Below are 21,213 nucleotides of genomic sequence, written 5' to 3'. Positions count from 1 at the left end.
ATTTAAATTTCTATGTAATTATAAAACATAAATTTATATTGGTCCTTAGTCAATATATACAGTTAAACAATGCTGTATTCATGTTACAGTCATCACGAAAGAACATGATATTCATAATTTAGAATTAACCATAATCTTGTCATTAAAAATTTAACAAACAAAATCTATCTACATTTTAATATTAAAGACTAATAATCTTACTTAAAAGTTTTGCGCAAAAAGTATTTAAAATATTTATTAAAATATACTACTATACTGTACTACTATACTATTTCTATAAATAACTATTTGTTAAAATATATGCCAGTATATGCTCTGAGCGATCATGTCAAGCATCTCGTCTTTTGATATAATGTAGCAAGGAGCGAGAAAATTGTTGGCGTATTAAAGGGTGTGCAACCCTTAAATATCACTGGCGGATATAGTGTCTCTCTGCTTCTTCTACCGAGTATGCTCGTACAAGATTCAATCATGCAGAATGCCTGTCAAGATCTCGTTACCTTTTTCGTAGACGAAACGAATTTTCTCGTTTTTCATTGAAAAACCAGAAAACTCGAAAAGAACGAACGCTGGTTCGCTGATTTAGGAACTGCAAAACTATCAAAAATCGAAAACGATTTCCTCGCGAACTTTGGCGAACATTTCCACTTCTCCTTTGATCAGAATCCGAACTCTTACTACTAAACATATCAGCTTCGGTTGGTTGAAAGGATGCAAGTATAACATCGCATGAATATGGTCTTATATTATATCATAGTACAATTTTGATATAGCATATTGTAGTATATTTTATATCCTTATACAGAATAGGACTGAATAATGTGTACAAGCGGGCACAAGGTGATTCTTTATGAAAAATAAGAACAACATATGGAATGCAATTTTTTCATTTAAGGTTTAGTTTTGGAAAAAATCGAGTTGGAAATTGATCAAGTATACTAAGCCTTAAATGAACAAATTTTATTGCATATTTTGTTACTTTTTTCCATAAGGAATCACCTCGTGCCCGCTTGTACATGTTATTCGACCTGTATATACTAATATATATTTAAAATATACGAATACATGTTTAATTAAAAATTTATATGAATTATACGGTATATATAAAATTTGAGTGTGTGTATGTATCTAAATAATTAAAACTAAGCTTTTACATTAAAAGAATTATGTTGGTATATATACAATACATGTATTTTTATTAGAGAATTTATAGATTGTTTTTTCTATTGTCTTTTTGTTGCTTATTATTCGTTAGAATTTTTATTTATTATTAGTTGATTTTTGTAATATGAATAACTAATATAATATTTAATACATAGTGGAAAGCCATCTATGGTTTCGTTTCACGTTTACACTATGACGTGAACTATTAATAATTCACTAAAAAATTCCCATGTAGCTAGAAAGAACTCTTATAATTACAAAATTAACCTAGAAATGAAACTGCTAGAACGTGAAATTTCAAAAGCAAGATGTAGTTCGCGGTTGTCGCAGAAATATCCAACTTTATTAGAATATACGTGAAGAAGCAGCGAAAATGCAACTTACATCGAATAAATTTAAGTAATTTTTCAGACAGCACACAGCGTAGCTTATTCTCTTGTGCGTCCATGATAACGATAAACATAAAATTATTATAACCTGCATTTGTTTCACAAAAAGCTTCGTATAAAGCTCGAGACTTTCGTTTTATCGATTGTCCCGCGTAAATTTAATTACATTTTCAACTGAGTGCTTCGTTTTAATGTATTCAAATTTCTCATAAAACGAACGGTGATTTAGAAGAAAATTTAATGATTACATCTAAAATTACTCTAAGACGAACAACTATTCACTACCAATTACCCACTAGTCCAATTCTTTCAACAACATAACTACCCAATAACAAATAAAACCCAGAAATACGAAATAAAACGAGCATCGACTGAAAGAAAACGCGCAGCGGCACACTAATAATTTTCACAAGACAAACAGCGTGTGTGTTCACAGCGTGTGGTTCGCTTCCAATTCCTTTAATTACACGGCTGTCATGCGTCCAACGGGAGAAAGGGGGCTCGGCAACGATAGCACGATAACCGAAGCTTTTCATAAAATTTTTAAGAACTGTCGTGTCCACTGTACAACGGAACAAACGTCCGTGAAATACGTTAAATTCGCGAGCCTACTCGTTCGTTACCATATATCCGGCATGCAAATTTGAAAAATCCTCTTTGCGATAATGAAAACAGTGCGCGATCACTACGTGGTATTAAGCTTGTGCACACGCACGAATACATTCGTACATAGCGTGTAGCTGTGGTTAGATTGTCTTTGACCGGCCGTTTCGTCCGCTACTATTCGTTTACCCTGGCTAACAAAGCGGCGTGAGTCAAAGTGTTAAAAGACCAACGAAGACTTGAGATCCGCAATTTGAAACACTCGACCGTGGTGTTCCGAGGAGAAACTACCGCGGATGCCTCCGAGAGCAATCTCGTTGCACGGTTTACTGAAAACACAGCCACCACCGGCGATATGGGAGACAACAAAGAACTCCTCTTCGAAAGTACCTACTTCAGACCGCGAGATTTTATTTCGGCGTTTTCTACTATCGGCAGGATGACAAACAACAGGAAGAGGAGGAGGAAAATTTCCGAGAATCAGATGGGTTCGCTTTCTTTCAAAATTTCTTATTTAAAATAGTCGACTAACAGTTTACCAGCGGGCTACCTTTTTTTATTTGATAATCAACACTGATATATTTATAGAAATGAGATGATTAGGGCAGAATAATATAGAATTAGATAGAAAGAAGCGAAGAATTAAACGACCTGTCTTTTTCATTTACTTCGATAAATGTATCGAGTATATATGCAACGAATTTGGTAATTTGTGGAAATTACTATATATAAAGTAAAACGAACTTTAATATGCAAATTCTACTAATTAGCAAATATCTGGACCTACTTACTTTCCCATTAAATTGAATTAAACAGATGCGTTGAATTTATATTCTATTTTACGACCAACTCGCGTATTCGTCGTCCAATAAAATATTCTATGAATTTTTGTATTTAGCGCACGCATATGTATGCACGCACGACGTGTCACATATATGAAATGCGGATTTTATAAAATGTAGTTTAATAAAAATCTAGTAAAACGAGTATTAAATGACCGCTTTTAATTAAATCATAGCCAAGAAGAGTTATTCACTTGAAAATATTTTAATAGTCAGGGAAATCTCATCTGGAGTTCACTGGTCGTTTTTCGCAGGAATTGTCAGTAGAGATTTTTTAAACATATTTTTTACGAGTTTTGACCTTACCATAAATCAAAAAATCTCTGTCATTCCATCGTCCATTGAATAGCGTTGCTGGTTAAGTCGTAAAAATGTCACCTGGCAACATCATCATCTAACTTTAACATTTTGTACTATGTTGTACTATTTTATTCGCGTTTAATATTCGCCGAAGACAAACGCATCTAATATTCACCGTTGCCCATTATATCGCGTAATATCATCTTTATCACAGTTAATATCGCGCCAGGATTCCAGCAGACACTCAAGAACAATCAGAACTTCTGAGCTCATTCTCGCTTAATTATCTGTCACAACCTATTAGCACCTCTCGCAGAAACTACAAAGTACACACATAACGCGAAACACACAAAAGAATCTTCGTGCAGCCAGCCAGAGCAGGGAAGAGTGTCTCTCATCCTCCCCCTCGTTCCCTCTTTTCTCTGTCTCGTAATTCGCTTGTACACTTTTGTCAAGAGCGCTCATTCTTCTCGGGCAACCGTCGAGAGTTGACTCTGTCTGGCTTATCCTACAACTGGAATATTAATGAATATGTCGCTACACAGCCGAAGGAAGGAGTTGCCCCTTTCAAACGCAACAATAACAGCACCGTTTAAGAAACTCCAGCAACGCGAGCCTGCAATTGAATGAGTACACGCATCTGCAAATAGACGCAGATAGGAAATGTCGTATTCTCCAACGCAGAAATTTGTTCTGATGAGTCAAATTACTTGGCTATTTTACCTATTGACATATTCGTAATAAAGCATGAGAAATAAGAAAATTATTAATATTTATCTTGTATAAAAAGTCAGAAATATACGGTTTTTTCTATCCGTTAATAGAAGCGCGAGAAATATTATTTTTTAAGTGGTTCACTCTGAATTTTTCGTTATTTTATCAGAGTAATCAAGAATTTACATTTTAACGAGGAGTCACATTAATCGATGTTCTATCTGAAATAACCACATTACAACAACTTTAAATAATAACTTTAAATAAATAATACAGAGATAACGATGAAAGTATCTTTAGTCGCACTAAGTTAGACAAAAATCTTGGTTGAAGGAGCCACTATCAGTGAGAATGAAACCGGGGAATAATGTTACGTCATCTAGCCACCCTTGCCTTTCACGCGAAGAAAGAGTTGGAAGAATCTGAAAATCTCAGACTTAAAAGAATATTTCAACCCCAGTATAATAAATACATTCGCGTTTCTATTGTGATATTAAACGATTTTGATCCAGATAATCTAATTAATAGAAATAAATGTAGAAACTTCAAAGTTCCAAACTAACTGCACAGAATATTGTGAAATTCCTATCGATAGGAATTTCGAATTCTTGTAAAATTGCTTTCGGGGAGAAGGGTGGATGTTTTCATAAATTTGGCGATAATTGTTGTGGTTTTCCCCAGAGTTCAAAGCTCGAGGTACGTCGCTGTGTAAAGGCCACGATTTCACGGTAATATTGCGGGCTACGTGGGATCATTGATAGGGTCAGGACACGGGGTCGTCGATCGCAGGTGAATCCTGTGCCAGCGGTTCTCAAAGCGGGTCCTTGCCGTGCTCCGATCGATCGGCCTTCTACCAACACGAATAAACATTTCCCCAACGTTGTCTGTTAGGAATTCGCGATAATGGGAGACAGCTTCCTCGGAACAAGCTATCATGGTCACGTTTAGTGACCCTAAGACGATTTCCAGTGTACCGTCCCTTCGGCGGGTCTTGCAGTGCATTTTCCTGATTTCATTGTTACAAATTTCGAGAATCTTTGATTAGACCATTTTATGTGAACTAACATTCTTGTAATATCTAAATTGAGATTAATTTTTTTTTAATAAGAATGAATAGTGTACTCTTTCGTACCCTTATTTTATAAATTATGTATTTTCATAAATTGAAAGATAAATTGTGGAGTAACTAATTGTACGATTATAAATATATTATACTTGAATGCAATAATTATACATTATTCGTTGAGCTGATGAATGAAGAATGATTCATTCCCGAAGTATGCAAATCTGTGCAAAATTCTTAGACCATTTTTCGAAAGAAAAATGTTTCATTCTTTCGTTACTCGCTTTAATTTTCCTTATTTCCACTATTTCTATTGAGACTACTTTATTCGAATAAAAGTTTCTTTGCTTGTTGCATAATCTATTGATCTAACCTTTTAGTTTAAATAATTTAAGATTTTTATACAGTAGTTATGTTAGATTTAAAGGCGCAAAAATTAATGACTTAAAAAAACACGATAATGATTATAAATACATGGACACGTTTTCGTTCGTCGTTACAGCTATTAATCTCACGAATATGCATGTTTTCCATATAATCAAAATGTCACGTCGGATATTTGCGAGCAAAAACACGCAATCCGCGAATTTCGAGGAATTTTTGTACATTTCAAACGGTTCGCTCTCTCGCGAAAGGGGAGAAGTGACAATTTATAACTCAAAAGTAGAGCTGTAATTTCGCGAAATATAAATTCCACTTTCGTGAATGAAATAATGACGCGGCGTGTATTATCCGTTCAGCGACAGACAAAAGGAGAAAGTCCAGGGAATTAAGAACGGAGGTTGGAAAAACGGAGTGGCATGTTAGCTGATTCAATCTTCCGATCGGAATTTCGAGGAGAACGTGAGACGAAAGATTAAAGCTGGAGAGACGAAAAGTACTCTGCGTGGAATTAGAATGAGAGAAAAAGTATGTAATACGTCGGGACAGCGGACAGACCACGATTACCATTTTTCCAATATTCATCTCTACCTTCAATTATTTGTACGTCAAGTTTAAACAGACCTTTCTTCGTGATAAAATATAAATCACGAAACGTATATCTCCTTCTCTATTTCCTCCTGCTTTTAGATTTCTCTTTAAAAAAACGGTATTAACAGAAGATGCAATTTAAAGAATTAAAAATCTTTCTCAAACAAAGTTATATCAGAAAGTATTTAAAATTTGAAATTTTCTTCGTACATATAATTGGATTATATATTTAAAGTATATTAAAACAAATACTAAAAGGGGTTTATACTTATACGGAAAAGATATGAAGATATTTTCATAGTATCATATAATATCATATAGCAATATCAAAATATTTAAACTTCCTTTCGTAACATTTCCACGATACGCAACAACAATTATTACTTGATACGTTATTCACATAAGAAGATCAAGTTCGAAGAGAATAAAAATATTTTTCAAAACGTACATTAATCATTTTAGATGAACACATTATCACCTGTGTCAAAAATACTATATATTATTAATTAAAATTATATGCATGCATTAACATGATATTAACTCGTAAATTAATTAATAGATTTACCCAATAAAAAGACATCGTAAAAAATATATTCAGAAGTACGGATCTTGAAAATAAGTAGGTGTTATTAACTAATTAAATGAGAAATTCTCTTGAAACTGGAAAGAAAAATTTCACCCACAACTTTTGAATCCTATAATATTCGAGTTTTTAAATACGCACCATTATGGCTAATAGTTAAGGAGAGCAAAGGAGCGAAAAAGCAGCTGGAATTCACTTGCCTGACGCTCGACCACATTGAAATATCTCATTTAGCCGAGCAATAGAAGGACGCGATAAGGGAGATTTAGCCGCGCGGAATGTATAGGTTTAATGACTTCACGAGCTGACGCTAACTTATGTTATAGGGATGGGGATAATTGATGTAAAGTTCCCTAACTTCGTGATGCACTTCCGGTTACGCTCTACGTAAGAGCTGGAGAACTGTCCATTCTTGCTAACTCAAACGAATGATCTACAAATTCTTTGGCTTTTTTGTTACTTCACCATTTCTATTCCCGTTTGTACCTTTTTAAATTGGGAAACTTTTAGATTGCACATAATACGAAATTTTATGACAAAAGAAATATTTTATTTCACGGCACAGCGCATAGCAAAATTAAAAAAGAAAAAAGGAAAGAGGAGGGTATTAAGAACAAATTTTCAAAATGTTGTCTTTCTGTTACAACAATTATAACTGTTGGGATACAACGATATTTCACGCATAGACATAAGTACTCTTACACAGACACCCACACAGGCATTTGAACAGGACACTTACACAGGTCATACTTATTACTGTATAGAGAGTGGGGTTCAAAATATTTAAGGGATCATGGGTCACTACCTAAATCTAGTCTGAGAGTAACTAGCCAACAATCAACAATTCTTCCATACGTTGTTAATTATATCACTCGCTTATATACATCAGGTTCTGTAATTCTGTTTAATAAACATCACTGAACATTATTTCAACACAAACATTGTGTCTTCCACAGATTATTAATCTTAACTTCAAGATTAAATTCTAACAATAACTATTTATAATATCATAATAATCTTCCTTAATATAATTGCGAATTAGCTACAGGACAAAAATTTTATTAAGATTCAACATGCACACCAATCAATAAAACATTTTCTTTCAGCGAGTAATCTAAAACTTTAACTCGATACTATACGTCTGTATGAGTTTCGGTCTTCTTCGTTGATTGGAAACAAAGAAAAAATTCGCATAGCCGTGATGCGTTTTATCTATCAATCTTTCAAAAGCGAGGCATCAAACAGCGAAAAATGCGAAATCAATAACTCGTGCGACAGTATACATAAGCATCCAGTTCACGTGAGATATCAAGCTGTCACTGGCGCGTGATGAAGGAACAGAGCAACTCCACGGATTCGTGTTCCAGAGGTAGACAAATGGAATCGTTCCATTGCGAAAGCCGATGTCCCTCACGCGCCTGTGTGTCATTTCACGTTTCATTCGCGCCAATGTAAAATGTTTTCCTTTACAATTAAAACGTTTTCCGCGTTTTTCAGAACACGACTGATCGGCACCGTATCGACATATCCGTTTCTCGTATTTTGTACGAGCTAAACGTTTGATTGAATGGAAAAGAAATGTTTCCATTTGTGATACCTTTTATTTGAACACTGATAACGAATTAATTCAGTAATGTTATATTTAGAAGTATACATAAAAGAAATTCGCATGCTACTTGAATAAACCTGTCAGCCAATTTTAACTGTATTATTTAACATAATTAACTGTAAATTGTTAAGAAAATTATTCTCAATTTTTCAAGTACAGACACATTTTCATAGATCGTTCTTTCCAAATGCAAACAATTAGAATAAACATACCTCACGATATTTTTGCTTCGTTTTTATTTGTATTTTTGTCATCTGTTTACGACAGGTATTTAGAGAAATTCAAAAAGAATATAAACGAAATACGAATGAAATTATAAGTCAGAAACAGTAGAATTTTCCGCGGATAGATTAAAAGCTAAGAACGTGCTTTGTTTTAAAGCGACAGAAAGAATGTGTCTCTCAAATATAAAAGATTCGTAATTATTCGATGAATTTCTTTATCCAGACTACAAAATAAATTTGCAGAATCTACTATTTCTATAATTGCAGCTAATACGAAAGATAAACTGCCAATAGAGCAAAGATAAATTTTACTTTGCTCTTCGCTATTTTCTTTTTACTGTCTTTTAATTAAATTTCTCCGTATATTACAAATTTCTTCGTAAAGTCTGAAATAAACGAAAACTGGGTATTCAAGGAAGATCGATGCCAACCCTTCTCGACGGTTATGTGCGTAACGCCGAATCGCCCTAAGCGTTCGAAATCGTTCAATCGTCATCGAACTCCGCAGACCTCGACATTGCCCGTTCGATTTCGATCGAGCGAATGACACACGCAATTTTACAGCGTTCCACGATTCTATTTCACCTGCTTTATTCACTCTTTATCGCAATTTCGCTAGAAATCGACGTTTCGAAGCTACCACGATAAATGTTCCTCGACGAGTTCTCTGTCTCTCTTGGCGTAACCCGCGGTATTTAAATCAATGTCAATTTACTGTTACCTAATTCCTTCCTTTGAATTCTTTTTTTTTTTCATATTCCCTCTATGAAAACCGAATTGTGCAAACGAAAATTTTGATCACAGAGGAAACAGAGACGATAAATCACATTTTTTGTTTCAAATAGGAGGATGAAAAAAAAAAAAATTCTTTTGATTTTCTGATTTGAACGTCAAGGGAATTTTAATATGAAAGAAAATTTATAGGAAAATTCTTAGTTTTAAAATGATACGTATACAACGATACATTAATTAATCTGTAAATAATTATCGCACAGACAAATGTTAGAAAATTGATACGATTAAATTGTATAAAATTATACAAAAACAAACACTGATGAAATGAACGAGATGCCAAATTTTCAAAAATATTGTTCTTCGTTTCAATATGACACAATCAAAATGATCATTCAGCACATTCGAAACATTATACGCGAAGCCTAACAAGCGATATTTTTCTTCTGTGATCTTCAATTGCCTTATTACACACGCGTCGATGCCTATGTTCTCACGTCGTTTTTCCCCCTTTCGCACAATCAAATGGCGTAATCGGTGATATAATAATTTTCCGACGGAGCACGTAATCGATTAAACGAAGCCGAGAGTGTCGCACTCGCGCCAATAATTTATTTCCTCCCTTCATTTTTTAACGACTGCAAGCCTCGAGGAAAAATGAAGGAAAAAGGTAGAGAAACGTGTTCCGACGTAAAAACTTCTACCTCGTAAAGAAACGTTTAAGAAGTTTACTTCGATACCTTCGTATTGCTAATAACCTCATATATGAATTTAAAGAAAATATTACGATTGATTGATATTGGACGACATTTCATTAGCAATTTCGATAAAAGACGGAGAATTTATTGTCAAAAGTTACTTCGTTACTGCATTAAATTTGATGAATTTTATCATATGCATTTAAATTATTATTTCAATGGTGCTGCCGGATTACTGTTAATTTCCTCACAGCTGAAAATCCAATAATGCTCGACATATCATTCCTGAGTTAACGCTCTAGCAATTTGGTGCGTCTGAAAGATGATTACGGCTGTGCGATTGGATTTATATATTACAATGCACGAGATCTGCATATTCACTAAACTAGAAGTAATAAAAGCAATTAAAATATATGCAATGATGTTTTATCATACCGGATATAAATTATTTTCAATTCTCCTCTGACAATTTTTATATAAAATTAACATAGAAGTATAATATTATTTGAATAAAAACGTTACTTCTCTATGTTAATACGGATTTTATGTTTCGTTCGATCTCCTCAATTCTCTTCGTACGAATTGGCAAAGAACATCGATAAACATTCTAGCTATAAATACGTTCGAAGCTCTCAGACCTAATTTCTACCCTACTAAAAAAAAAACAATTTTAACACATTGCAAATTACATAGTTGGTTTTGTTAAAATTGTTTCAGCATTCTAACGCACTCGGTACATCATGTCTGAGTTGGATTCGAGTTAAACTTTCGTAATCCGTACCCTTCCGTAAAAGTGTTTCGACGCTTCGCGAATATCGTAGCTAGTTTCACGAAGGATTTGAGAACACGTTAATACTCTTTGTCAAGGCTGCACGTCTGAGTTAGATTTCTGTAAAACTTTGCCAGATGTGTTTCAATACCTCGTGAACGCTGCAAGTCATTTCATCGAGAATCTGAGAATACGGTAACTTGTATCTTAGAACCTTACACGTTAATACGTTAACGCTAGAATAACCTGTCAATTTGACAAGTTAAAAATTTGTTGTTACTGTTAAAAATATGTACGCATTTTCAACAGACTTAATATCGCAACTGGGAAAATTAATGTCGCTTCTATTCAGATGGAAATATGATATTTATTCTCGTCATTTTATTTCAATCCTGTTAGCAATTTTCACTTTGAGTATGTTTGCAACTATGGAAATTGAAATTCCCAAACAAAATTTATTCGGTATGAAAGAAGGATAATATTGCGACAGCTCTTTTGTAGAATAAAATGATTACATAAATCCAATAATTTTTATTTAAAAAAATGTTGTTCTACTTCCAAGCCTTTAGAGAAAAATTAGGTCAGTAGCTCCAGTATTAGATACTTTCTCTTCTATATGAACTTCTGGAAAAATGGTTTCTGATAAAACACTAAACAATTTTAACGTTTCAGAAAAGTAATATCTATGCAAACTACGTAACGTAAAAGAAAAATTTAAATAAGTAGAAAGTAGAAATAAGTTCTAAATCAGAATATAAATTTCCATATCCTCTGCACCAATCTCTTCAAACGTTATCAATGGAGCATAAAATTCCCGACGAAACTAGATGAGAAGCGTCGAAATACTTTTTCAGAAGACACGATTTGTGTGTATATATACTTAGAGACACGTATCTGCTAAGCAATTCAGCCATGAAAACTCAAAAATCGACGATAAGCGTTTCTTCTTCGTTTCAACGAAAGAGAAAAACGATTGCTATAATATAGTAGTCCTGTTTTACTGCCTCTTCCTGTTTTTCCTTTTCTACATACGTGCGATTTAACACGTCTCTCGAATACAAAGCAAGGAAAAGATTTTATACCTGGAAATCTGTTTTGCGTCACAGATACTTTTTCGATTGCCAGTATGCTCTGTGATGAAGATTACGCGTCTTGACAATTGTAAAACCAACAGGTGTTGTTATTTGTCTATACAATATATACATACGTTATATTATACGTTGTTATATATATTGTTATTATTGTATGTATTATATAATATTATAATCTATATTTATATTATATTATTGTTATTATTATACTACGTTGATGTGTTATCTATATTATGTCTATCTAACTTCTAATCTAACATTATCTAACTCCTCTTGAAGAAATAATTTATACGAATAATGACATATCTGCTATCGATGATTATTGTAAATTTATCTAATCTTTAAAATCAGCATACATATATATAGATGGAAGGCATATTGGAGTAACATTGTTGAAAGGACAAGATGGCGAAATTCAGTATACTTTTGCTTTTACCTTTGATCGCTTTGACAAATGGTAAATATAATCGTACAATATCTTCCATAGTTAATACTTACTATTATACTTTAATGTTTTATAAATAATTTCACTATCCTTTTTTTAGAATTGTACAGAATTCTCTATTGTTCTTTTCAATAATTATAATCCTTTTGTAAGTTCACAAAGTTATATTTATAACCATGGAATTTTGTACTATATTATTTTCCAATAGGATGATATAATTTTATGCTAATTATTACTGCTATTATCACAGCTGGACCCACGGCAAGAATCATAAACGGAAAGGTAGCGAAACCAGGTGAAATTCCTTACCAGGTATATTTCTATTTTCCTATAAGATATATTTCATGAAATTATTCAAGACAAAAGAAAGTCTGTAAAATGATTTCAATTGTAATCAGGTATCGCTGCAAGTAGCAAAAATTATGTTTCACTTCTGTGGCGGATCTATTCTCAACGAACATTACGTTATAACTGCTGCTCATTGTGTCACAGCGTAAGAAAGAAACAACAAATTTATTTCTCTTTTCAACTCGATCGACATCGACGGATTAGCATAAATAAATCAACTATTTGCTATTACTTAATCGTCTAGTAAACCACGAAATCTTCATACAGGTAAATAATAAAGAATCCTCGATTAAAATACGATTTGACTACAGGCTACCGGTGGAATTGGTGGTAGTTGTTGCTGGTGTAGTTGATCTACGAATGCCAACTTCGAAACATCAGATCGAGACCGCTTATGTTCATGAAAATTATAATGCTACAGATGCCTATGCGAACGACATTGCTCTACTCAAGGCATGTAATTTTATTATGACACACACATGTGTGCAAATTCTTTAAACTCGAAATAAGTATAGAAATTCGAGTTACGATTAAATTAATTAGAAAGAATTTCGTACAGGTGAAAGAACCTTTCGTGAAGTCTATTTTAGTATCTTTCGTGCCAATGCCCTCCCCCGGAGAAATCGCCAAAACTAACGATCCAGCTATAGTTTCTGGATTTGGTACACTCACGGTAATTTTAATCGATATGACGATGAATTTTATTAACGATAATTGCAATATTTATAATTTTTAATTATAATTTATAGTACGAAGGAGAAATGACAAAGCTTTTGCACTGGGTGGATATCAAAGTAGCTGACCAAAATTACTGCAACCAAATGTATAAGAACGTTATCCACAACACACAGCTCTGTGCGTACGATAATACCACTGTGAAAGGACATTGCGATGTAAATATTCCAACTATCGATTTAATAACTAATCTTCTAATTACATATTCTTATACATTTAGACTGCGGATGTTCATGCATTTACAGTGAGTTTAAAATTGCAAAAATGTATAGAACGTACATAATATGCAAAGATACATAAAATTGGTCGAAAGTATCGCATTTTACATAAGTAAATTCTACTTCTCTAATTAAAGAAATAGAAATTTCCATGAACATTCGCAGTCTAATTACTCTATTTATAATGAAAACAAAAATTGAACGTGTTCTTTTAGGGTGATTCCGGTGGTCCTTTAATGGTGAATGGAAAACTTCATGGAATCGTCTCTTGGTCAATGAATTGCGCGAATGTCGTATATCCATCGGTGTACACGCGAGTTAGCTCGTATCTTAATTGGATAAATGAACACGCAGTATAATAGATTCGCAATTTTTTAAATAACGCACGATATTGCGATAGGTCAATTCATACTCTCCCTTTAGTTAGATCGTTCTTAAACAAAAATGTTCCGTTCGGAACACACTAAAGGATTACGCGGAGTCTTCGTCAGTATAAATTATGGCACAAACTTAAAGAAGGCCATTTTTGAGTTGAAATCTTAAATTTTTAAAGAAGAACGATAGACATCACACTGTTTTCAATTCTCATTTATTCGCACTCAATAACCTGAGACGTGTTATAAACTCGCAATTTCTGAACGGTTATTGGAAAACACATGTAATGGTGCAAGTTGCCGAAGTCTATGACCTGGAGAAATACCGCGACCTTTCCAGAAAGGTGAATACCCGCGTAAGTTCAGATAACGCTGAACCCGTATCAGGAGAAGACACATCATTGGCGTATGGAAAGTTGCGAGTGATATTCAGATCAAAGATCAACTATCGCTTAGCAAGTATCAACTCGCAATTCAGTTACTGTTACGTCGCGCGAGATGGTCAACATTGGCTAGAACCAATGGACATCGCGGATCGTTACCCTCACTTTTCTACCGAAAAGTGTGAACTACGAATCCGCGTTCTTAGTTCAACAAGGATACACCCACATCGAGCTTTTTTCTTAAATAGTACGAGACGGGTCAATCACTGTTCTAATATCCCTCGGACAGTCAAGTTCTCTATTCTAACACTCATCGGGCAGTCAAGTTCTAACATAACTCATTCAGTTAAATTCTCGGTGCTCTAACTATCAAATCGATCAACCTTCGGGTCCATCACGGTGCTTTCCGACACGACGAATTCAAACACGTTCGGTTCACGTTATAATTATTGTAATCTAGTGTAAATAAATGTACATATATTATATAACTGTGAAGTCCAGTTATATTCCAACCCAATCACTCCCTATTCTCCCAAAAGAAATAAGGGGATCGCCCTGCTCGTGGTGTCGATTCGTGCAATCGTAGCGGCAATTTACGACTCCCGTTGACGCGCTACAACGCGACCGTCTCCCCGCGACTGGACGAAAATACAGTTACAGATACCCAAACCCTTGTAAAATTGTTAAGGTTTACCTGTATCAGATATACAGTATATTCGTTTTAAATGTATACACGTGATTATTACTCTACGAGTACATATGCAGGTGATTATTAATCTAAAAAAACATAGTATCAGAAATACGAAAAAATTTTTCAGTTGGAAGTCGTTTGATTTCGTGGGGTAAACTTAATAAGATATTTCTGTAGAATCTTTACTACAATTAGTTTATTTACAATAAGTGGATTAAACAGGAAGCAATGATTGTTTATCGTATTATAATTAATAACACAATAACGTATTATAATTAAGACAACTAGATAGTTAATTTGCAACTCTCGTTACCACGAATCTATAACATCAACCACATCTCAATCCAGATCCCAATCCACATCAGAGACCAGGCCACACACCGAGGGCAAGATGGCAATCAGATATCCACACATCCTTGCTACGTACTCTCAATATTCTTAAGGACTCACCATAAATCTTGGCATTTTCATGGTTAAGGTCCTTCGGACCAAACAAGCGTCTTTTATGTTCTTTACATCTTCGCCTACTACGAGAAGATACGGGAAAGTTAGTTTTTCTCACGTACGGTATCTTCCGTTAGCACCCTTCCTCACCCACCAACCTAGAAAACTAGCCAATTGACAGTGAAGTCTATTTCCCTCATTCTCCTGATGAAAACTTGTCCTTAATAAATCAGCTCTTCTCGTGTCCTTCGACCCACCCATCACTAGCTTTCCTCCGCCACAACATCGTGACTAAACTTTATTGATTTTCCATTTTTCGAACAGTCAATATCTCTTTACCGGGTTTCTACCCTTAGATCAATCGCCCACTTAATCTATATAAAGTTCTTAGAGTAAAGTGTAATTTATACGTGTCAATTCAGTGTATGCTCAATTGTTACTATTAAGTGCATAATAAAGTGTAATAAAAAGAAAGTTAATAGTTGTGTTATGACTCAACCTCTCTCTCTCTCACGCGGACCACACTCTCTCGACAACGCTAGTGTTACGACCGGTGCACTTCAAAACCGATGAGCTGATGACGAAAATAAAAATGTGGCGGCACTCGGCAACAATATATCGCCGAAGCGAAGTGCCTAATGAGTCATCAATATCCCAACGGTCCTTCCGCCGAATGAACGAGAAAGCGTGCGTGACAACCTAATAAACGCGTGGATAATGAGGATATTGAGGAATGACAAAGGAAAAAGAATCGGATCCGATCGAAAGTCGAGTTGTAAGAGCTTCAGTCTTGGAAAGTCACGGCTGGAGTTTGGAAGTAAACTGTCATTAGTGTAAACAAGGTGTTAGCAAATAGATTCTCTCTTTTTTTATTTTCATCTTCGATTTCTTTTTTATTTTACGTGACACTAGCAACACTGTCTCCCTGACTCCTCGATTCACACTCTCTGGCTTCTCAACTAACACTCTGGTTTCTCAACTGACATTGATTGTTAATTCGTCTTTGTCCCTTAGCATCCCTTTGTCTTTTGTCTTAGCACCACCACGCATGTGTTCCGCAACCGCTCGTGGCCAGGGTCATGTAGGCCTTTTTCGCGAAACTATTCGATTGAAGGACCGACGACATATTGTCAGGCCTGTCACCACTTCGGCTTTCTCGCCACATTGTTTATAGTTCGCCCGATATCTCTTAGGCCTTTCGTCCACGATGCTACATTTCGGTATATTTTATATTCTTATTTAAAGAGATGTAACTTTTTAAAATAAAAACACACATGTTTTTATACGCGACTCAATGCCTTTTTCTGATTCTTTATTGAAGAACAAGTAAAAAAACGTAGTGTTTTTATGTTTATGTTTTATCTTGTCTTTCATATGATAAGTTTTGCAAGATTGAAGTTAAAATATCTTTTTGGCTAATCGTTTCTCGACCCAAATTGATTAATATGTTTTTGTAGAGAATTAAAAAATGCATCGAGTTGTGTATGAAAGAATGTATAGTTTCATTTAAAAAAGTTATCTTGGGATTGCAATTTCTTTAAATAAGAATGTAAGAAAAAATCGAAATATCTTATCAAGTTTCCCCCATGAAGTCAAACGACTTCCGACTGAAATATTTTTTCGTATTTCTGATACATACAGACAAAATCACGTGCATATGTTTAAAATGAACACACTGCGTGTGTATTAAACTATTCGTCCGTTATCAACTTACGAGTAGGTTCGATATTCGATAACAATAATGTAATATTCACTCACGGTTAATTTTGCGTTCATTCGACGTTAAAAATCACTTTGCTTATGAATCAGCGCAAAAATTTGATAGATTTTTTGACTCGTGAGATAAACTATTTATAGTTTATGGATATTGAGATTTCTTAACGAATTTAAATGTTAAAGAAATGAAAAACCATAGAGAAGGATCAAATGAAAAGATCAAAAGAAAGATCGCTTAAAAAAATAGAAATATCGATTCTCCTGCAAGAAAACAATTTCGGGAATAGGATTCTCATTTTTATTTGGAAACTACCATTGAAAAAGCACTATGGCCGATTGGGATCGTAGACAAACTGAACTAGTCGATTGTATTTCGGTGGAAAATCGAAACGCGAGCCAGTGCAAACCAGCGAAATGGTGCAATGTAGTCATCCAACCGAAAATCACTATTCGAAGACATTCGAGCAAATATTCGTATACAATGGTTCAGTTCGGAGATTATCGAATTTCAAAGATACCTTCAACCTGCCATTTGTCTATTAACCATATTCATACGTTATTTATATTATTCGAAAGAAAAAATTGATTTGACAACAATTTTGTATAAATATAGATATAATGATAAATGTTTCGTTAAAATACTATAATAAAAGTACGAAACGAATTATTTGATTGATTTGGTCTCTTTCGATATAAAATGTAATCGAGTGTTAACGTAAATGGTAGATAGAGCGGGCAAGAATTCTTTTATCTTGAATGTCATTAGATATCAGTGGATCTACTGGAATTTTTTTCTCATGGAGTAATTTATAGAAAGAAGTTAACATAACGAATTCATTAGGATCTCGTTGCTTCTCGAATTTTCATGTCTCAATCTCACTTTCGTTTCAATAAAAAAAAAGCTTTTAGTGTTTTGAAAAAATCTTGACGCATAAAATTGTTAGGTTTAAACGAAGAGTTTCCCTATGAATGATAACTATGCGAGTAATTTGAATAAGTAGAGTCTACATTAAAAATACAATCTGAGAAGTTCCCTCGAGAGAAATACGTAACCCTTTCGATCTATAACCCTTTAAAAGTTCATTCACTTCTGCGGAAAAGGTACACGGATTGAACGATTCACAGACATTGAATGCTTTCAAGCCGCATGATGAGAATTCGACAAAAATGCTGTTCAATCTCGTTAAACCTCTCTCGAAGAATATAATTGAAATCCATCATAAATTTTATCCCAATTCCTACAAATTAAAGCCGTGATTATGTAAAAACAACTGCGTTTATAAATTGTATAATTACTGTACACTTCTAGATTAAGTGATTACTCAATGTTCATATTTGAATAAAGCAAAAGTAATAATGTTAAATGTATAAATTAACTCCTTGGATTATCGAAAAAACTTCAAATATATATATCATTAAATAGAATTTGAAGTTTTTTAATATACAAATATATTAAAATATATTAAGTTTTTTAATATAATATAATATATATATATATAAAATACATCGGTTAAATGTTTACATTATTTCATAATCAATGTGGAATGCTTCGATGGTTAAATTTATTTTACATTATACCTATATAAGCATTCTACGTTGATTATGGAATAACGTGAACATTTAATCGGTGTATTGTTTTTAAATTGCCAAAAGACTAAAAATTTACAGTAATTATTAAAAACGAGTAAAATTAAAAACAATGGAAACCGTAAGATATTAGGTTGTCCAAAAAGTTTCTTTCCTTTTATGTTTTTTGTTTTATATTATTTTGTCGAATTACGTACGATCCATTTTGTTCTGTTGAGATAAACACCGCGACATTTCACAGACTTGGTTTCACGTTTGTATAAAGTAGAAAGTTTGTAGAAAAAGAAAAAGAAAGAAAGACACTTTTCGGACAACCTAATACTTGGTAATACATTTCATATTGTATCTATAAATCATCAGAAAATGTGTTGCTTATATTTATAAATAATTACAAGTGACAAGGAGCGGCATTTAACGTTTTGTATTGTAACAAGTTCATGTTGAAAACAAACTGTCGTTTGCGCGGAACGTCTGTAATTTTATAACTCTGCTGTTTCAGTACATTCGTAAAAACGTACGTAATAGCTGAAGGTACACTGTTTTTATACTTTACGATAGTTCAAAGACTGTAGTAAAATTGCATACAATTCTCGTACGCGTTTACGAACCTTTATTCTGAAAGAAAGTACCTTAAAGTATACTTTTCATCATCGACGATGTCGTTGGTAACTTCAGCCAAGTAAAAAGGAGTCTAAACTTTGTTATAAGTTCCTGATGAACATTAAGAAAAGGTAAAAATCGAAAATTTATAGTAAAATTATCATGTTCATAGTGATACACGTATAACGTATATTTATTAAATTAAAAATCAGAAAAGCCATGAAATCATATGAAGGAAAGCTTCGTGGCAACATCAAAGCGGTTGAAACGTGTATTCTCGTTTTATAACGACGTTAAAACGCGTTAAAAAAGGAAATTATCAAGTTCCGTGACGTTTCACCAAACTCTTTTATAACTAATAAGTACGTTAAACTAATTTTACGATATTACTAGATATTGCATTCGCTGGAAATATAATAAACATAATCTGCCTCTTTCATTAAACGAAGTAACATAATTGATTCAAATGATTTAACATAACTTTATATTAAGAAGTAAAACAGAGTTCTATATATTAACTTTATATATTTAACAAACGATCGTTGAACAACAACATATTATTAAAATTAAAAGTTAACAAAAATAAGTTAAAATTAAATCGAAATCTACTTAGAATAGTTAGTGAGCGAAACAATCTGCTCAGATTTCATTACTTTAGTAACGTTCATAAAAACGTTAATTCGCGTAAACATTCGCGGTTTGACACGATAAATTCGAATTAAGGAAACAAAACCAAGAAAAAACGAAAACTACACGTAACGTTCGAAACTTCATCGCGAACGCTATGAGTTACAAACTTCCTCTATATACTAATTAAGAAAGTTCGCTGGCAAAGTAACGAATCGGAGGATCATTTGTTTGCCAAGGAAAAAAAACAACGAAATAGACGGAAGCTATAGAACGGCTCGGTGCAACAGGCAACTGATTGGACTGGTTTTTTCCAATGTTTTCCTCGTATAAATTCAAGCAGTTTGTACTTAACGCAATGGCGATCTTAAAATAAACAATCTCGTGATTTCTTACAGTTCAAGGTTCATTTCGTAAATCCTCCGGCGCGACAATATTCTCAAGAGAGTCATGCGTAATTGTTAAGTCACAATACGCATGAGAAACTTACTCGTCCGTATTTATAAGGCTGGTTCAACTTCAATTACATTACCCGCAAGGAACTTATTTCCGCGTGTTTATTCGGCAACACGCGGATCTCTAACCGCGCTGGGAGGCTGTAACTTTCAATTCACCTCGGCTTAACACGTTCCGCGCCCCGAGAAAAATAAGCGTTTTAGCGAGACTTTAAACTCGAGAGAAGGGATTACATTATAATATTTAACGCGGAGAAACAACATTTACTCCGTATTTCCGTGCTACGCTCTCTTCTTAAATTTTAAATCTATTTCTACGACGCTCGAATAATTACAGTAAAGGGAGTATTTTTGTGCTCGTCGAATGGAAATTTTACATCTCTAAAGCATCATTTAATAATCGTTCAAAAATTGTAAGACCGAAATAGTAGAAACCTGAGCGAATAGTAAATTTTTCGTTTTCGTTTACGTAGTTTAGTCAAGTTTTCGCGAGTTTTTCGTCAATAATACTACAAGTATTATGTAAATTACAAAACATATTGCGTAACGTCGATGTTTAATCTGAATATTCTTGTGAGATTAGTAATTATAATTAACCAATTACAACATCGTTACAAACCATTAACGTTTATACATCATGATAGTTTACAGACCAAACATCGAATTGCATGAACATTTTAGTATTTTCCTAATTAACAATAATACATGGAGATAATACATGTACACGCAACATATATTGACTCGTAATTATTAATTGTACAAACATATTGTGTATCGTAGCATAGTCGATAATAATCCCTACATCAATTAGGGATGTTATGTAATAAACATTTTACA

General features: G+C 33.7%; 3 protein-coding genes across 3 annotated transcripts in view; 2 read left to right on the top strand and 1 right to left on the bottom strand.

The window, feature by feature from the left end:
- Window positions 1–21,213, bottom strand: part of Hwt (SH2 domain-containing adapter heavyweight) — a 251,558-nt gene that overhangs the window by 189,118 nt on the left and 41,227 nt on the right. The window lies entirely within an intron of this gene.
- On the top strand, window positions 12,122–13,059 carry LOC139987169 (mite allergen Der p 3-like). Its single transcript, XM_072003127.1, has 4 exons — window positions 12,122–12,210; window positions 12,449–12,510; window positions 12,597–12,691; window positions 12,858–13,059. Exons 1-4 carry the CDS (start codon window positions 12,159–12,161, stop codon window positions 13,042–13,044), a joined length of 396 nt encoding a protein of 131 aa, XP_071859228.1. The 5' UTR covers window positions 12,122–12,158; the 3' UTR covers window positions 13,045–13,059.
- On the top strand, window positions 13,076–13,925 carry LOC141445828 (trypsin alpha-3-like). Its single transcript, XM_074111905.1, has 3 exons — window positions 13,076–13,219; window positions 13,296–13,439; window positions 13,715–13,925. Exons 1-3 carry the CDS (start codon window positions 13,151–13,153, stop codon window positions 13,856–13,858), a joined length of 357 nt encoding a protein of 118 aa, XP_073968006.1. The 5' UTR covers window positions 13,076–13,150; the 3' UTR covers window positions 13,859–13,925.

Source organism: Bombus fervidus, chromosome 1, assembly GCF_041682495.2.
Source record: "Bombus fervidus isolate BK054 chromosome 1, iyBomFerv1, whole genome shotgun sequence".
Lineage (NCBI taxonomy): Eukaryota > Metazoa > Arthropoda > Insecta > Hymenoptera > Apidae > Bombus > Bombus fervidus.
This window is presented reverse-complemented; position numbering and strand designations above follow the sequence as displayed.

Coding starts and splice junctions, on each gene's coding strand:
- LOC141445828 (XM_074111905.1), top strand. CDS start 13,151: ATGCCCTCCCCCGGAGAAATCGCCAAAACTAACGATCCAGCTATAGTT. Junction 13,220..13,295: donor CTGGATTTGGTACACTCACG/GTAATTTTAATC, acceptor TATAATTTATAG/TACGAAGGAGAAATGACAAA. Junction 13,440..13,714: donor CTGTGAAAGGACATTGCGAT/GTAAATATTCCA, acceptor GTGTTCTTTTAG/GGTGATTCCGGTGGTCCTTT.
- LOC139987169 (XM_072003127.1), top strand. CDS start 12,159: ATGGCGAAATTCAGTATACTTTTGCTTTTACCTTTGATCGCTTTGACA. Junction 12,211..12,448: donor TTTGATCGCTTTGACAAATG/GTAAATATAATC, acceptor CTATTATCACAG/CTGGACCCACGGCAAGAATC. Junction 12,692..12,857: donor GCTGCTCATTGTGTCACAGC/GTAAGAAAGAAA, acceptor ATTTGACTACAG/GCTACCGGTGGAATTGGTGG.